The 15,824-nt window shown below is 51.4% G+C and overlaps 1 protein-coding gene across 1 annotated transcript in view; it reads right to left on the bottom strand.

The window, feature by feature from the left end:
* LOC147712331 (uncharacterized) overlaps positions 1–15,824 on the bottom strand; it is a 240,567-nt gene that overhangs the window by 13,060 nt on the left and 211,683 nt on the right. The window contains exon 9 of the mRNA XM_086923032.1: positions 10,995–11,066. Coding sequence (XP_086779158.1) covers positions 10,995–11,066 — 72 coding nt within the window. The remainder of the gene's footprint in view (positions 1–10,994; positions 11,067–15,824) is intronic.

The following is a 15,824-nucleotide window of genomic DNA, read 5'->3' as shown; positions in this document are numbered from 1 at the left end:
TGAGTAGCATGCTCTACAAATGCTTTATTGATTAGGAGCATTCCCCTGCACTCACTGCCAATTCACCTGGCACTGCACGCACGCCAGCACACCACTGGCACTGCAGACCAATCCAGCACAAGAACAACAGCTCACATGCTCAGCCCAACATCGCCACCACAGTACTTGAAGGATATAAGATCACCCACCTTGACCAATCTATCCAATACACCACAAGAAATGCGTTACTTACCTGTAACAGCAGTTATCCAGTATTGGTGTCTTTCATAGATTCACATGCCTGAATCATTCCCCGTCGCCGAGACGGGAGCCTCCGGTACATAAAAAAGTAATGTCCTAAGGACATACATAGAGAATATAGGCCGAAGGGCCTCCCCTTTGGGGCCTTTCCACGTCCTTATGTAAAAAGGACCGAACTCTCATCGTTAGCCAATCAGCTCCGACCTCCCTCTAGAACCTTCCCGGGAGGAGCCTCAGTCCCTCAGATTTTCGTACGCACCCAGATAGGGTGTCGCAATGTAGACATAGAGGTACGTGAGTCCTTACCGGGGAGGCGGGAGGGTTGCATGTGAATCTATGAAAGACACCAATACTGGATAACTGCTGTTACAGGTAAGTAACGCATTTCTTATCCAGTATTTGGGTGTCTTTCATAGATTCACATGCCTGAATCAGAGTAGCCAGCAGTTATACATGCATAGTGGTAAAGCACATTCTCACAACCAGCAGGCCTGCATAAATTACAGACAACGTGAGAAAAACATGGCAATACACAGTCATGCATATAGCAGAAAAAACCCATGAAGAATGTGCATACCTGGATGGCGGGACGAGGTAAGGCTCACCTTATTGGAAGAGATGGCGCAGCACCGCTTGTCCCACTGCAGCGTCCTTCTGCAGTTCGATGTCCAGGCAGTAGTGCCTGGAAAAGGTGTGCGGGGACTTCCAGGTCGCCGCTCGGCAGATGTCCAGGATCGTCACTCCAGCGAAGAGCGCCGCTGACGTTGACATCGCTCTGGTAGAGTGGGCAGCCACTCGGTCCGTCAAAGGCCGTCCGGCCTGATCATGGCAGAAAGCAATCGCTGAAGAAATCCAGCGGGAGATGCTCTGTTTTGTCAAGGGCAAACCCATGCGCGGGTTGCTGTAGGCTACAAAGAGTTGAGAAGACTTCCTGACCTCTTTGGTCCTGTCCAAGTAGAATTTGAGACACCGTTTAAGGTCCAAGGAATGCAGCGCCCTTTCCGCCGCTGTGGAAGGGTTCGCAAAAAACGACTTGAGTACAATTGGTTCGTTCAGATGAAAGTCTGACGGCACTTTAGGAATGAATTTAGGGTTGGGCCTGAGTACCACTCGGTCGTGCCTGAATTGGAGATACGGTTCCTGAATAGACAGCGCTTGAAGTTCGCTGACTCGTCTGGCCGACGTCAGGGCGAGCAGGAGTGCCGTCTTCCATGAGAGATGTTTGAGAGTGGCTCGGTGTATGGGCTCGAAAGGGTGTTTCATTAGTTGGTTGAGCACCAAGTTCAGTTGCCAGGTCGGAGGGACTTTCCGAGGCCTCGGAAAGGATCTGTAGAGCCCTTTCAGAAATTGCTTTATCAGTCGACTGGACCATAGGGAAGGTCCAGATGAGGTCCTGGTGAATCTAGAAATCGCAGCCAGATGAACCTTAATGGAGGCGTGAGCCAGCCCCGACTGAGCCAGGTGGAGGAGGTATGGTAGCAACTGTACTGGGGTGACCCGGAGAGGGTGTAAGCCTTGTTCCGAGCACCACAAGCAGAACCTCTTCCACTTCAGCGAGTAGGTCTTGTTCGTGCTGCCCGCCCTCGCTTTGGCCAGTACGGCCCTGCAGTCCTGCGGGATCTCTAGGTCTCCGAACTCTCGGTGCTCAGGAGCCAGGCCGATAATTTGAGCGAACGGAGGTTCGGGTGGTGTACCTGGCCTCCGGACATCGTTAAGAGGTTCGGGTGTTGTCGCAGGTGAATCGGGGGCTTGATGGAAAGGCGAAGCAGGTCCGAGAACCAGTGTTGTCTCGGCCAGTACGGAGCAATCAGGATCAGGGTGCACGGCTCCGTCTTCATCTTCCGGAGGAGCCTCGGTATCATCGGGAACGGAGGAAAAGCGTACGCAAACACGCTGAACCAGCCGATGGAAAAAGCATTTCCCAGCGACCCCCGTTGGGGATGCCAGCTTGCGTAGCTTGGGCATTTGGCGTTCCCTGCCGTCGCGAAGAGATCGATCTTCGGGGTCCCCCATTGCGAGAAGACGTGGGCCACCGTGTCGCCGTTCAGCTCCCATTCGTGGGAGAGAGAGGTCTGTCTGCTGAGGGCGTCCGCGATGGTGTTGTCCTTCCCGGGAACGTACTCCGCTTTGTGGGAGAGCCCGTGTGCCACCAACCAGTTCCAGATTTTTTGCGATTCTCTTGAGAGAGAGAGAGATCGCGTTCCCCCCTGTTTGTTCAGGTAGTGCATCGTTGTGGTGTTGTCCGTTTTGACGAGCACCGGGGAAGTTCCGATACGTGGCAGGAATGCCTGCAGAGCCAGATACACTGCCCTCAGTTCCAAGAGGTTGATGTGTAGTTGTTTCTCTTGGGCGTCCCATTTGCCGCTGACTCGAAGGTCCAACAGAACCGCGCCCCAGCCTTCCAGTGAGGCATCTGTCGTGATGACCAGAGGTGCCGGCGGCAGGAGGAACTGCAAGCCGGCCGTCAGGTGTGTCCGGTTTCTCCACCACAGAAGGGCCTTTGTGATGGCCGGTGTGATTGTGATAATGTCCTCGAAGGAGCCGGAACTCTGTTTCCATTGTCTCGCCAGCGCCTCCTGCAGGGGACGCATGCGGAGCCTGCAGTGTGGTACGAGGAGAATGCAGGAGGACATCATCCCTAGCAAGGAGGTGAATGTCCGGACTTTGATGCGAGACTTCTTGGCCACAGCCGCGGCCAGAGACAGTATTTTGTTGGTCCTGTCCTCCGAGGGGAAAGCCTTTGCGCGCTTCGTGTCCAAGGTAGCCCCCAGGAAGGTGATCCTCGTTGATGGAGTAGTGCAGGATTTTTTGAGGTTGATCGTCAGACCCAGCTGTTGAAAGAGAGCGCTGCAGGCGTTGGAGGAAGCAGTCGCGCCCTCCGGGGAAGGCGCCTTCACCAGCCAGTCGTCCAGGTAGGGGAATACCTGGTGACCCCTTTGTCGCAGGAAGGCTGCCACCGGCGCCAAGCACTTCGTGAAGATACGTGGTGCAGATTTGAGGCCGAATGGCAGGACCTTGAACTGGTAATGTCTGCCTGCTATTTCGAACCGTAGGTACCTCCTGTGCCGTATGAGGATGGGGATATGGTAGTAGGCGTCCTGTAAGTCCAGGGAGACCATCGAGTCTCCTCTTTCCAGCGCCCCCAGGATTTCCTGGATTGTGACCATCCGGAAGGATTGACTCCGCAGGAAGGCGTTGAGCGCCCGGAGGTCTAGGATCGGCCTCCATTTGTCCCCTTTCTGTTGGACTAGGAAGAAGTGGGAATAAAAACCCTTCCCCTTCTGGGACTCTGGGACTCTCTCGATGGCTCCTTTGACCAACATGGCGGATACTTCCTTGAGAAGGAGGTGCAGGTGTTTGTGAGCACGCTTCAGTGGAGGAGTGTTGGGAGGGGTGTTGACCATTTCGAGGGAATGTCCAAATTGAATTATTTGTAGTACCCACCGATCCGTAGTGATTTTTCGCCAATTTTGGAGGAAGTGGGTCAGTTTTCCCCCAATTCGAAAGGATTGAGATGGTGGTGGGACTGGCTGGAGTAAATGGTCACTGGCGGCCGCCAGTGCCCTTCTTGGCGGATTTGCCTCTGAAGGACGACCTCCCATAGGACGACTGTCGGGTCTGTTGTTTGTGCTGGGGCTGGTTCCTGTTGCCGTAGGAGTAGGACGACCGATTTTGGTAGGAACCTCTGTAGGAGTACTGACCTCTGGAGCGGCCCCCCCGAAAGGACTGGTTCCGGGACTGGAGGGAGCCCAGAGCCCTCGCCGTATCGGTATCTTTCTTGATAGCCTGGAGTGCTTCGTCTATCTTCTCCCCAAAGAGAAATTGACCATCGAACGGCATGTCCAGCACCTTAGATTGGACCTCTTGTCGAAAGGACGTTGCTTTGAGCCAGCCTTGGCGGCGGAGCACGGCAGCCCCGGCCAACTGGCGGAATCCCGTCATGGCTGCGTCGATGGCGCAGTCGATGATTTCAGCCGCGGAGTTTTGTCCTTCCGCTAGGAGAGCTTTCACTTCGTCCTGGACCGTGGAAGGCAGGCCTTGCAGATAGGGGGCTATGTCTTCCCATAGCTGGCGGTTGTAGCGCCCAAGTAGGGCGATGGAATTCGCCACTTTGATTGTCATGGCGGACGTGGTAGAGAACCGTTTGCCTATGGTGTCCAGTTTCCTTCCTTCCTTGTCTGGGGGTGCGGACAGCGGCGAGGAGGGGTTGCGGGATTGCTTTTGGGCCGCCTGAGTCACAACCGAGTCCGGTTTGGGGTGGCCGGTCAGGCAGGCTGGCGCGGTGATCGGGGCCTTATATTTTTTGTCTAGGCGCGGAACCACCGCAGGCACCGAGGCAGGCGTAAGCATCAGCTTCTTGCCCTGTTCCCACAGAAAGTCTATAAGTGGAATAGACTTGGCCAATTTCTGGCTGTGCTCCTTGAAATCATGGAGGAAGCATTCCGTTTCCGTGGATTCCACCGCCATGTGAAACCTCTTTGCTGCCCTGTCCACCAGTTTGTGGAAACCCCCAACGTCCGCCGTCTCAGATTGGCGCGGTCGCGGGGATGCCGGGGTAGACGAATGGTGTGATGACGCAGCATCGGCATCGTCGTCTCTGTGGTCCGAGTCAACGTCTTGCACTTCGCCTTCCTCCAAGTCCGTCTCCTCCTCCTCGTCTTCCGAGGAGTCCTCCACCTGAGGCTGGGGCCGAGTGCGAGGTTGGGGTTGGTTCCGAGGACGGGCCTGGGGAGCGGAAGGGCGCGAGGCCGACGGTTGCGCTTGGGTGACCGGCACCTGGGTTCCGCTGTCGGCATCCGGGAACCGTTGTTTATAGTCCTGCACCAGGGAGCGCAAATCGTTGACCAGAGACAGGGGCAAACAGATCATCGGGGTGTTCTCCGTGTTGACGTTCAAGGAGCGCTCCTGATACATAACTTCGTCCTGGTCCTCGTGAACGTCCTGGTTTTCCTCGTCGGACTCCTCACTCTGCAGTGTCACCTGCTCTTGCTCGGGTGCCAACTCTACCGTTGGGGGAACCGAGGAAGTTGGAATCGAGTGAATGGAGACTTCGACCAATCTAGATTCTTTCCAAGATGGCGCCGGGGCCTCTTCCGACGACGTGCGTGAAGATGGCGCGCCCGCCGTGTGTGTTGGTGACTTGAACGCCTCCGTTAGTGTCGATGGCATCAAATTCTGCGGGGATAAAGGAATCGCCGACTTACTGGTGGTAGAGCCTTCGACTTGAGATTTCTTGGGTGAAGGCGGACCCTTTGAACTTGACCTCGACCGTTTAGGTGACGATCCTTCGGTATGAGACGTCTTCGGCGAAGGCGTACCTTTAGATTTGGACCTCTTAGGTGACGATGACGCAGATAGTGGCGATGGTCCGGTATTAGTCTTGGACGAAGGCTTCGGAGGAATGGTCGAGGAGACCGGTGCGCCTGAGGACGCAGTGGTGGTCGTTGTGGCCGTCGCGGAGGGCGATGAGGCCGTAGTGGTCGACACAGTGGTCGAGACCGAGGTGGTCCGCTTAGTAGATGGAGCGGGTTTCTTGAACCTCTGGCCATCCTTAACAGACACGGAGGAGGTGGTGGAACGTGCCTCCGAAGGTTTCCTGTGCGCCTTCTTAGGAGGAGTGTCTGTCTCTCCAGGGGACTGCACCCTGGGTCTCTTCTTGGAGACTTTGGAGGTCACGGAGACACTACCCTCGGAAGATTCCAGAGTGTCTCGGACCTTAAGCCTGTCGAGCCATTCGAGAAGGCGAGCCTCTCTTTCCTTAACAGTCTTCTTTGGGAAGGCTCTACACACCCTACACTTGTCAGGGACGTGGTCAGGGTACAGGCAATATAAGCACAGATCGTGCTTGTCCTCCGCTTGAATCCGCTGCTTGCCGCAGGAGGAACAGGCCCTGAGAAGGGCTTTCTTTTGCGAGTCCGCCATGGATGAAGCCTTCTTGTTGGATTCCGACATGGGAGACAGTAGTCGAAGATAGGATATGTATTTTGTTTGTACAAAGTGTACTTCCAGCGAAGTTTGAGACTTCGAAGCAAGAAAAACCTGAAGAGCTCAGGTTGGAGACTCCCTAGCACAACGTGCGGTAGAAAATCTGAGGGACTGAGGCTCCTCCCGGGAAGGTTCTAGAGGGAGGTCGGAGCTGATTGGCTAACGATGAGAGTTCGGTCCTTTTTACATAAGGACGTGGAAAGGCCCCAAAGGGGAGGCCCTTCGGCCTATATTCTCTATGTATGTCCTTAGGACATTACTTTTTTATGTACCGGAGGCTCCCGTCTCGGCGACGGGGAATGATTCAGGCATGTGAATCTATGAAAGACACCCAAATACTGGATAACACCGGGTGTCTTCACCTCAGGCATGGAAAACCTAAACTTCAAGCTCCAAACGGACGGCAAGACTACCATCAGGGACACCCTCGTCTACCGACCCCGGGACCATGCACAAGCTTCTGCAACTTCATCACTGACTTCATAGCCCTCCCTTGCCATAGACTCCAACAGCTAAATATTCCTCAGTGACTTCAAATTTCACCTAGACGACTACAACACCACCACTTAACCATATCAACAACGTGAGCAACATTGGCCTCACACAATTCATTCATGATTCCACACACACCGCAGGTCACACGCTAGACCCAATCTTCACCTCCAGCGACTGCATCAAGTACATCCACGTCATCAAACTTACCTGGACCGACCACAACATTGTCCACTTCAACATCAACCGACCACAGACCTCCTCCATCACTCTTCCCCGCTCCCCCCATCGCAGCTGGAGCAAAATCTCAGAGGTCAAATGTATTGACGCTCTCAAAACAACCCACATTGACCCCTTCAGCAACCTGGACCAAAATGGTAGAAATGGATCACAAACTGTGCCAACATTATCATCCCCATCAACAACAAAACATAGAAAAGGTCCACCTAGAAGGCAAGCTGGTACACCGAAGAGCTCTGAACTGCTAACCGCCATTGTAAACAACTTGAAAGGAGATGGCGCCTGAGTAAGGACACCACCAACAGGACCTTCTTCAAGGCAGTCCTCAATCTCTACCACCAACAGCCACGAGAGTCTAAGAAAATAGCTCTAGCTTCATTGCATTGAATCAAACTCCAAAAACAGCAAAGAACTCTTCAACATCGTCAAGGAATTCTCAAATCCCTCTGCTACAACATCATCACCACCTAACAGGAACTCTGTGGCAACCTCCCAAACATTTACAGCAACAAGATCACCAAAATCTACAGGAACTTCAAACCCCAGCTCAAACCCACTGGCTTCTACAACCAACACAACTACGTCGCAACCACAGCAGACAACTGACTGATCACATGGAACCAACTTACCCCCAAGGACATCACTTCCATCATGAACTCTGTACACACGGGCCCCATTGACCTGTGTGCACACTACATCTTCAACCTAAGTGGAGCCAGGATCAACCTCAAACTCACCACCCTGTTCAACATCTTGATGGCCACAGCCACCTTCCCTGAGGATTGGAAGCATGTAGAGGTCATGCCCCACTAAACAATACTAAAGAAACCATCAGCCAACCTCAGTGAACTCAACAACTACCAACTTATCTCCCTGCTCCCATTCCTGGCTAGTCTTCAAAAAAGCCATCAACTGACAACTTAGCTCGCATCTGGAACGGAACCATCAACTCGACACTACCCAATCCGGATTCCATAGCAACCACAGCACCGAAACAGCCCTAATTATAGCCACCGACAACATCCGAACCCTCCTCGACCAGGGAGACATGGCTGCACTAATCCTCCTGCACCTATTGATGGCGTTCGACACATTGTCTCACTGCACAAGTCTGCACAACATCGGCATCCAAGGAACCACTCTCAGATGGATCGCCTCCTGTCATGGTTCACGGTGTTCCTACCCCTCGACAGTCCGTGGCATGTTTACCTCTTCAGCGCATGCGCAGAACAGTTGTCCTCACTTCCTAGTTACGGGCGGGTTGCAGTCTAGTTCCGCGAACAGAACCGCCTTGGCTGAACACAGAGCTTCAGGGGGAATTTGCATAACTACAGCGGTTCCTACCGGTACATCGCTTCGAGTTGTTGCCTGTTCCCTGCCCTGAATGCCTGCTGCGGATCCGGACTTCACGCCAGGTAATTCGAGGTCTCGCTGAAGCACTGTCTCGTTCATACTTCAAGACCGGACATTGCTTCAGGCGGGGGTGCTCTGCATATTCTTAGCCGTGGGTTGCCTTGGAGTGTGTCGATCTGGGCCATCCCTTGTCAGTGCCCACTGGACATTACAATCCCTCTGGAACCTGGCCCCCTGACCCTGCACTGCGCTTGAGCGAGCTGGCACGCTTTATCTTTGTTTGGGCTGGCTGACCAGGAGCCCAGGAGCACCTTACCTTTTGATTATAGCTGACTGCACAGGAGCGCTTTACCTTTGTTTTGGCAGACTGCACAGGAGGCTTTACCTTTGTTTTGGCAGACTGCGCAGGAGCACTTTACCTTTGTTTGGCACACTGCGCAAGAGCGCTTTACCTTTGTTTTGGCAGACTGTACAGGAGCGCTTTACCTTTGTTTTGGCAGACTGCGCAGTTGCGCTTTACCTTGTTTTGGCAGACTGCGCACGAACGGCGCTTCTCATTTCCATTAATAAAGAATACTTCTAGACACATGGCGCTTTCAAACAAGTTCTGCATGTGTGTAAGAGGTGAACATTGGGGAGGTTTATCTGTGCCCATTCTAATAGGGTCTCTTTTTGTCTCTCCTCCCAGCCGGACTTAACAGTCATTCCCTGAGCTGAGGGAAATGCTCCTCTGGTCGTCAGGACACCATTACCATCATCTTTAGCTTCCTTTCCCGGTCCCATCTCCATCCTGGTTGGTTCACACTCCTCCACTGGGGTAAGGTGGGTACAGGGGCGATAGCTCCTGTTGTCTCTGCGAGATTACTTCGCAAGCAACAGGTATGCCTTGTGGGCGTCCCTGACACCTTCTTCCACACTGGCAGAAAACAAAACATTTGCATACCACCATTCACATCCGAACCCAAAAAAACATCTGTAGAGTACCTCAAGGATCATCGCTCAATCCCACCCTCTTCAACACGTACATGACTCCTCTGGAGAACATCGTCAGAGACCATGGTCTCAACATCATAACCTACGCCGACAACATGCAACTCATCCTCTCCCTCTCAAAATTTCCACCAACACCAGAACCTACTTCCACAACTGCATGACCAGCATTGCCAATTGGATGACAGACAACAGCTTGAAGCTCAAGACGGACCAGACATAGGTTCTGATCTTCGGCAACAATAACTCCCCACAAAATGTCTCCTGGTAGCCCACAGAAATCGGACCAACACCAACCCCAACCAACCACGCTAGAAATCTAGGCATCATCCTGGACAACAAACTAACAATGACGTCTCAGGTCAACTCTGTCTACTCCTGCTTCTTCATCCTATGAATGCAGCGCAGGATCTTTAAATGGTTACCCCAGACCGCAAGACACACCTTCACTCAAGCCCTCAACTCCAACTGACTAGACAACAGCAGCACTCTATGCAGCGATCACACCCCACCTCCTCTAAAGGCTTCATACCAAACACAACGCAGTAGCCAGACTCGTCCTCGACCACCCACAACAAACTCACAACACTTCTCACCTCAGAGTTCTCCACTAGCTCCCAGTTCAGATGCCAGTCAAACTACTGATCCCCACATATACGGCCCTACACAACTGTAGACCTGCCAACATGAACCACCACCTAAACTTTCACCAGACACCCCAGCTTTGCTTCCCTCTCACTCACCAGGTGCAGCAGAAGCGGAGGTCGCTTTCTCCTACCTAGAAGAGAAGATATGGACTGAACTCCCCCTACATCTCTCTACCTTCCCGCCTCTACCAGAGTTCCAAAAGTCACTAAAGACCTGGATCTTCGACTGAACCACTGGACCCTGCCAGAGTCTAGATACCCCATTGGTAGACAAGCTGCGCTCTACAAATCGACTCAATGACTGATTCATTGATTGTGTTACGCACCTCACTGCAGATGACTAGACAGCTATTCAACACATCCTTTCCCTTCTCTGATATCAAATCCATTGAGGAGCGCTAAGTGCTGTCCAAGTTAAAAGGACAATTTTACATAGACACTTTCTTTGCATGTAATGACTGTCATTGTAGCAGGCATTAAATTTTACTGTTTACTTCTATTGTATTAAATACTCAGATCAACACTGGATGCCTCAGAAATGATAAAGATATTTTATTGAAAAGGAGGAAAGAATGGTATTGCCAGATTGCATGTTCTCTCGTTACTTATTCAGACAATTAGTTTAGTATTTTGTTTCACCTATAGAGGGGAGGAGATGTTGCCTAATGGCCAAAACTGTTGAATTTAGAACTCAGGAACCAGGCTTGAGCCCTGGCATCAGCTCAACATCCGGTTATTCTGAGCAAATAACTTAATCTTCCGTTAAATAACTCATACAAACAAATTGAAGATAACCCTGTGTAATATAATGTGATATTCATGTGAAGGACTCTACTGCCCTTGGGCAAAGTTTGCGCTATAAACAAAAGATACCTCAGTCAGGGTTAAAGTCATTCCTAGATGATCCTAATGGCCCACCACATCCCTTCATATACCCGATGACCAGAGGCTCCTAATTGATGATGGAACTGAAAGAGGAATTGTTGTCTCTGAAAAGACATCACACACATGCGTTTCCCATTATCAAGGTTCCAGATTACTGCATACCTGCTGTTTTCCCCTGATGTTCTGTTGCCTCATGGAAATATGTTCTCTCTTCAGGCTCAACATGTGCCAAGGCTGCAACATAGGAGAACATGTGATGATGTTAAGTGTAAATCCTCTCCTTCTTGAAAATGATTGAAGGCAACAAATGCCAGTTTAAACACAGAACATCAGCACATCAGAACGTACAATGTGGCATTTAAATTTGATGAAATAGGAGCAATATGTTTGAGTTCCACCTTACAGTGCTTATATTTGACACTGCACGGGTTGCCACACAGGACATTTCAAACTGTGTCATTCAATAACATGGCAAAGTGCCAGAACACAGGTTCAGTACTGATCAATGTGAATTATGGTTTCAGTTTATACATACTGTATACATCTTTATGACATTTTGAGTAAATAAATGTAAGCTTACTAGATCTAAATCTAGGAAATTGTGTGTGTAAAACACAATGCAAAATCACCAGCAGAAGAAACAAAATAGTTACTTGCCTGTAGGAGTAGTTTTGCAGCTTGAAGAGTTTTCTAGATTCATACGCTATGCATTATTTTCCCACCCTGTGGTCGGGTCTTGAATAAACTCTTTTTTGTTGTTGTTGTTGAATGGGTGTCCCTGTCAACCATTTGAAGCTTTGTTCTTCCCCCGCTTGACGTTAAATGTACCCCCTGGATGTCCCTCTGTGTGGTCACCATCTTCAGGTTATTTTAAGGGGAAGAGGGAACTCATTTAATTTCACCCAGCGGAATTTCACAGACTTACCTAAAAATTCTACGAGATTCCACGGAACTCTATGAGAGATTGAATTTTGGCACGTCATGCTGATTTTTAGCGCCAGGAGCTTGTGAACTGTACCACTCGAGTACATTTTCTACTTAAGTGCCAGCTTTCTCACTGCAAGGAGCAGCTCTCTCAAAATGAACGGTAGCGACCTGCAGCGACCACTCATGTTGAGAACTCTCACCAGGAGGCGTTGTAGCATTTGAACATAGCGCTAAGGGGTGCAAATTCTTGCTTGCGCTTGCCAATGTATTGTTGGAGAGCCGTGCATGTGGAAAAGCTCTGCCACACGGCAGTTGGCGGAATTTTGCCAGAACCCTGTGCCCCAAGCAGATGAAGCAAAAATCCACGAACTCTACCAGTGGAGCAGATTTTTTTGCACACCCCTAGTTTTTTTCCCCTCTTAGGCACTCCTCTATTGGGACTTTTTCACCTTTCTTCTGTCGTAAACATCTCTCATCTTTTTGGGGAGAGGGAGGGTTACTTGTGAATTCAGAAAAGTCTTCCATTCGCAAAACTACTCCTACAGGTAAGTAACCACTTTGTTTTGCAGCATGAATCTTTTCTAGATTCCCATGCTAGGCTTTGATTTGTAGCAGTCTTTACTTCTCAGGAGGCTGGGTTACAATTGATTTGTATTTGCAAACAGATGTTGGAGTACTTTCTCTCCCACCTGTGCTTCTTTGTTTGCTTAGATATCTACACAGTACTGTTCATATCATATATCATATATATTCTTTATTTCGGTACGTAGTACCATAAAAGACACAAACAACCACATACATGTATACTAATACATCAACAGGAACAAGATAAACAAGCATTGGAAATGCAATAGGGCTCGCATTAGGAAAGTTTGAGCTATTGGTCTTATAAATGATTTTTTTTTTATTTATGTGTTATTTTTTAAAGTAGCTAAATTAATAGCTTTGTCATTTACAATGCCAATAGGTATAACTTTCGCAAACATCTATAGCATTTGTAATGCAACATGTTTTGTATTTACGTGACTTAGATGTATTGATATTACAAATAACACTGGCTTTTAATTTTTTTAAATAATTAATACTTAAATAAGTTACTTAATTTTTAATGGCAATAGCTTAAACTTTTGTAAATAACTTTTGTCAAGATTATGTTCAGTGTTTTATATTGTGACGAAAATCCAAGAACAGAAGTGAAATATTAATTTTTTTTTGTGATTTGTAATGAAGCATGAAAGCTTGAAAACAGCTTGAAACATTGAAAGAACATATTTGAACCAGTGATGCTGTGGTTGCGCTGAGTGATGCTGTGGTTGCGTGGTGGAGCTGGGTGCATCGGTGGAGCTGTGTGGTGGCTGCATCGGTGGAGCTGTGTGGTGGGTGCATCGGTGGAGCTGTGTGGTGGGTGCATCGGTGGAGCTGTGTGGTGGGTGCATCGGTGGAGCTGTGTGGTGGGTGCCTTGGTGGAGCTGTATGGTGGGTGCCTCGGTGGAGCTGTGTGGTGGGTGCATCGGTGGAGCTGTGTGGTGGGTGCATCGGTGGAGCTATGTCGGTGGAGTTGTGTGGTGGCTGCATCGGTGGAGCTGTGTGGTGGGTGCATCGGTGGAGCTGTGTGGTGGGTGCATCGGTGGAGCTGTGTGGTGAGTGCATCGGTGGAGCTGTGTGGTGGGTGCCTCAGTGTAGCTGTGTGGTGGGTGCCTTGGTGGAGCTGTGTGGTGGGTGCCTCGGTGGAGCTGTGTACGTGGAGCTGTGTGGTGGGTGCATCGGTGGAGCTGTGTGGTGGGTGCATTGGTGGAGCTGGGTGCATCGGTGGAGCTGTGTGGTGGGTGCATCGGTGGAGCTGTGTGGTGGGTGCATCAGTGGAACTGTGTGGTGGGTCGTTTGGTGGAGCTGTGTGGTGGGTGCCTCGGTGGAGCTGTGTGGTGGGTGCATCTGTGGAGCTGTGTGGTGGGTGCATCTGTGGAGCTTTGTGGTGGGTGCCTCGGTATAGCTGTGTGGTGGGTGCATCGGTGGAGCTGTGTGGTGGGTGCCTTGGTGGAGCTGTATGGTGGGTGGCTCGGTGGAGCTGTGTGTTGGGTGCATCGGTGGAGCTGTGTCGGTGGAGCTGTGTGGTGGGTGCATCGGTGGAGCTGTGTGGTGGGTGCATCGGTGGTGCTGTGTCGGTGGAGCTGTGTGGTGGCTGCATCGGTGGAGCTGTGTGGTGGGTGCATCGGTGGAGCTGTGTGGTGGGTCGCTCGGTGGAGCTGTGTGGTTGGTGCATCGGTGGAGCTGTGTGCTGGGTGCATCGGTGGAGCTGTGTGGTGGGTGCATCGGTGGAGCTGTGTAGGTGGAGCTGTGTGGTGGGTGCATCTGTAGAGCTGTGTGGGGGTGCCTCGGTGGAGCTGTGTGGTGGGTGCATCGGTGGAGCTGTGTGGTGGGTGCATCGGTGGTGCTGTGTCGGTGGAGCTGTGTGGTGGCTGCATCGGTGGAGCTGTGTGGTGGGTGCATCGGTGGAGCTGTGTGGTGGGTGCATCGGTGGAGCTGTGTGGTGGGTCGCTCGGTGGAGCTGTGTGGTTGGTGCATCGGTGGAGCTGTGTGCTGGGTGCATCGGTGGAGCTGTGTGGTGGGTGCATCGGTGGAGCTGTGTAGGTGGAGCTGTGTGGTGGGTGCATCTGTAGAGCTGTGTGGGGGTGCCTCGGTGGAGCTGTGTGGTGGGTGCATAGGTGGAGCTGTGTGGTGGGTGCATCGGTGGAGCTGTGTAGGTGGAGCTGTGTGGTGGGTGCATCTGTAGAGCTGTGTTGGGGTGCCTCGGTGGAGCTGTGTGGTGGGTGCATAGGTGGAGCTGTGTGGTGGGTGCATCGGTGGGGCTGTGTGGTAGGTGCCTCAGTGGAGCTGTGTGGTGGGTGCCTCGTTGGAGCTGCGTGGTCGGTGCCTCGGTGGAGCTGTGTGGTGGGGGCATCTGTTGAGCTCTGTGGTGGGTGCATCGGTGGAGCTGTGTAGGTGGAGCTGTGTGGTGGGTGCATCGGTGGAGCTGTGTGGTGGGTGCATTGGTGGAGCTGGGTGCATCGGTGGAGCTGTGTTGTTGGTGCATCGGTGGAGCTGGGTGCATCGGTGGAGCTGTGTGCTGGGTGCATCGGTGGAGCTGTGTGCTGGGTGCATCGGTGGAGCTGTGTACGTGGAGCTGTGTGGTGGGTGCATCTGTAGAGCTGTGTGGTGGGTGCCTAGGTGGAGCTGTGTGGTGGGTGCATAGGTGGAGCTGTGTGGTGGGTGCATCGGTGGAGCTGTGTGGTAGGTGCCTCGGTGGAGCTGTCTGGTAGGTGCCTCGGTGGAGCTGCGTGGTGGGTGCCTCGGTGGAGCTGCGTGGTGGGTGCATCTGTGGAGCTGTGTGGTGGGGGCATCTGTGGAGCTCTGTGGTGGGTGCATCGGTGCATTCTGGGTATTGATGAATTTCACTGAACGAAAAACACCTGAGACCCAATAGAAAAAGTCTAAGGTCCATTCCAAGCTAGGTATGTTTTTTAAAACCGAGGTCTGAAGGTTGAAAGTAATGCCTGCAAAAGGAGCAAAAGCTGGCTCCATTTTAAGTAGGCGCTACGTCCATGAAACCTGCATTTTGCAATTACAGAACTTTCCCAGTTCAAAAGATACCTGGAGCCATTTTCACATGCGCCGCTAATGATGTTTTTGATGTTAGATGTGCTAATTCGACTGTTCCCGAAGAGTACATGCATTTGTCCATTAAACACGACCTTGATCTCTTTTAGGAAACTGATGTTAATACATCTGAGTGGCATCAAGCAGAGAAAAGTATTTCTATAAACAAGTAGAGGCCTAGTCCAATGCATATGGAGATGGGTTTAAAATACAATTAATTAATCAAATCTGGCATTATTGGCATAAAAGTATTTTGTAAAATAAAACCACACGATGTATTGCATTAAGGAGCAGCCGTCGGGCCTGCGTTGACACACAGCTTTCTTAGTCATGTTTCAAGAAAAGCACACACTCCTCCCTCCCCCCCCACCCCCAGCCCTCCCCGATCACCCGGTGTTCCTCTAAGAGACGGTTAGATTTGGTTCAACTATA

This window comes from Lissotriton vulgaris, chromosome 5, assembly GCF_964263255.1.
Source record: "Lissotriton vulgaris chromosome 5, aLisVul1.2, whole genome shotgun sequence".
NCBI classification, from domain to species: Eukaryota; Metazoa; Chordata; class Amphibia; order Caudata; family Salamandridae; genus Lissotriton; species Lissotriton vulgaris.
This window is presented reverse-complemented; position numbering and strand designations above follow the sequence as displayed.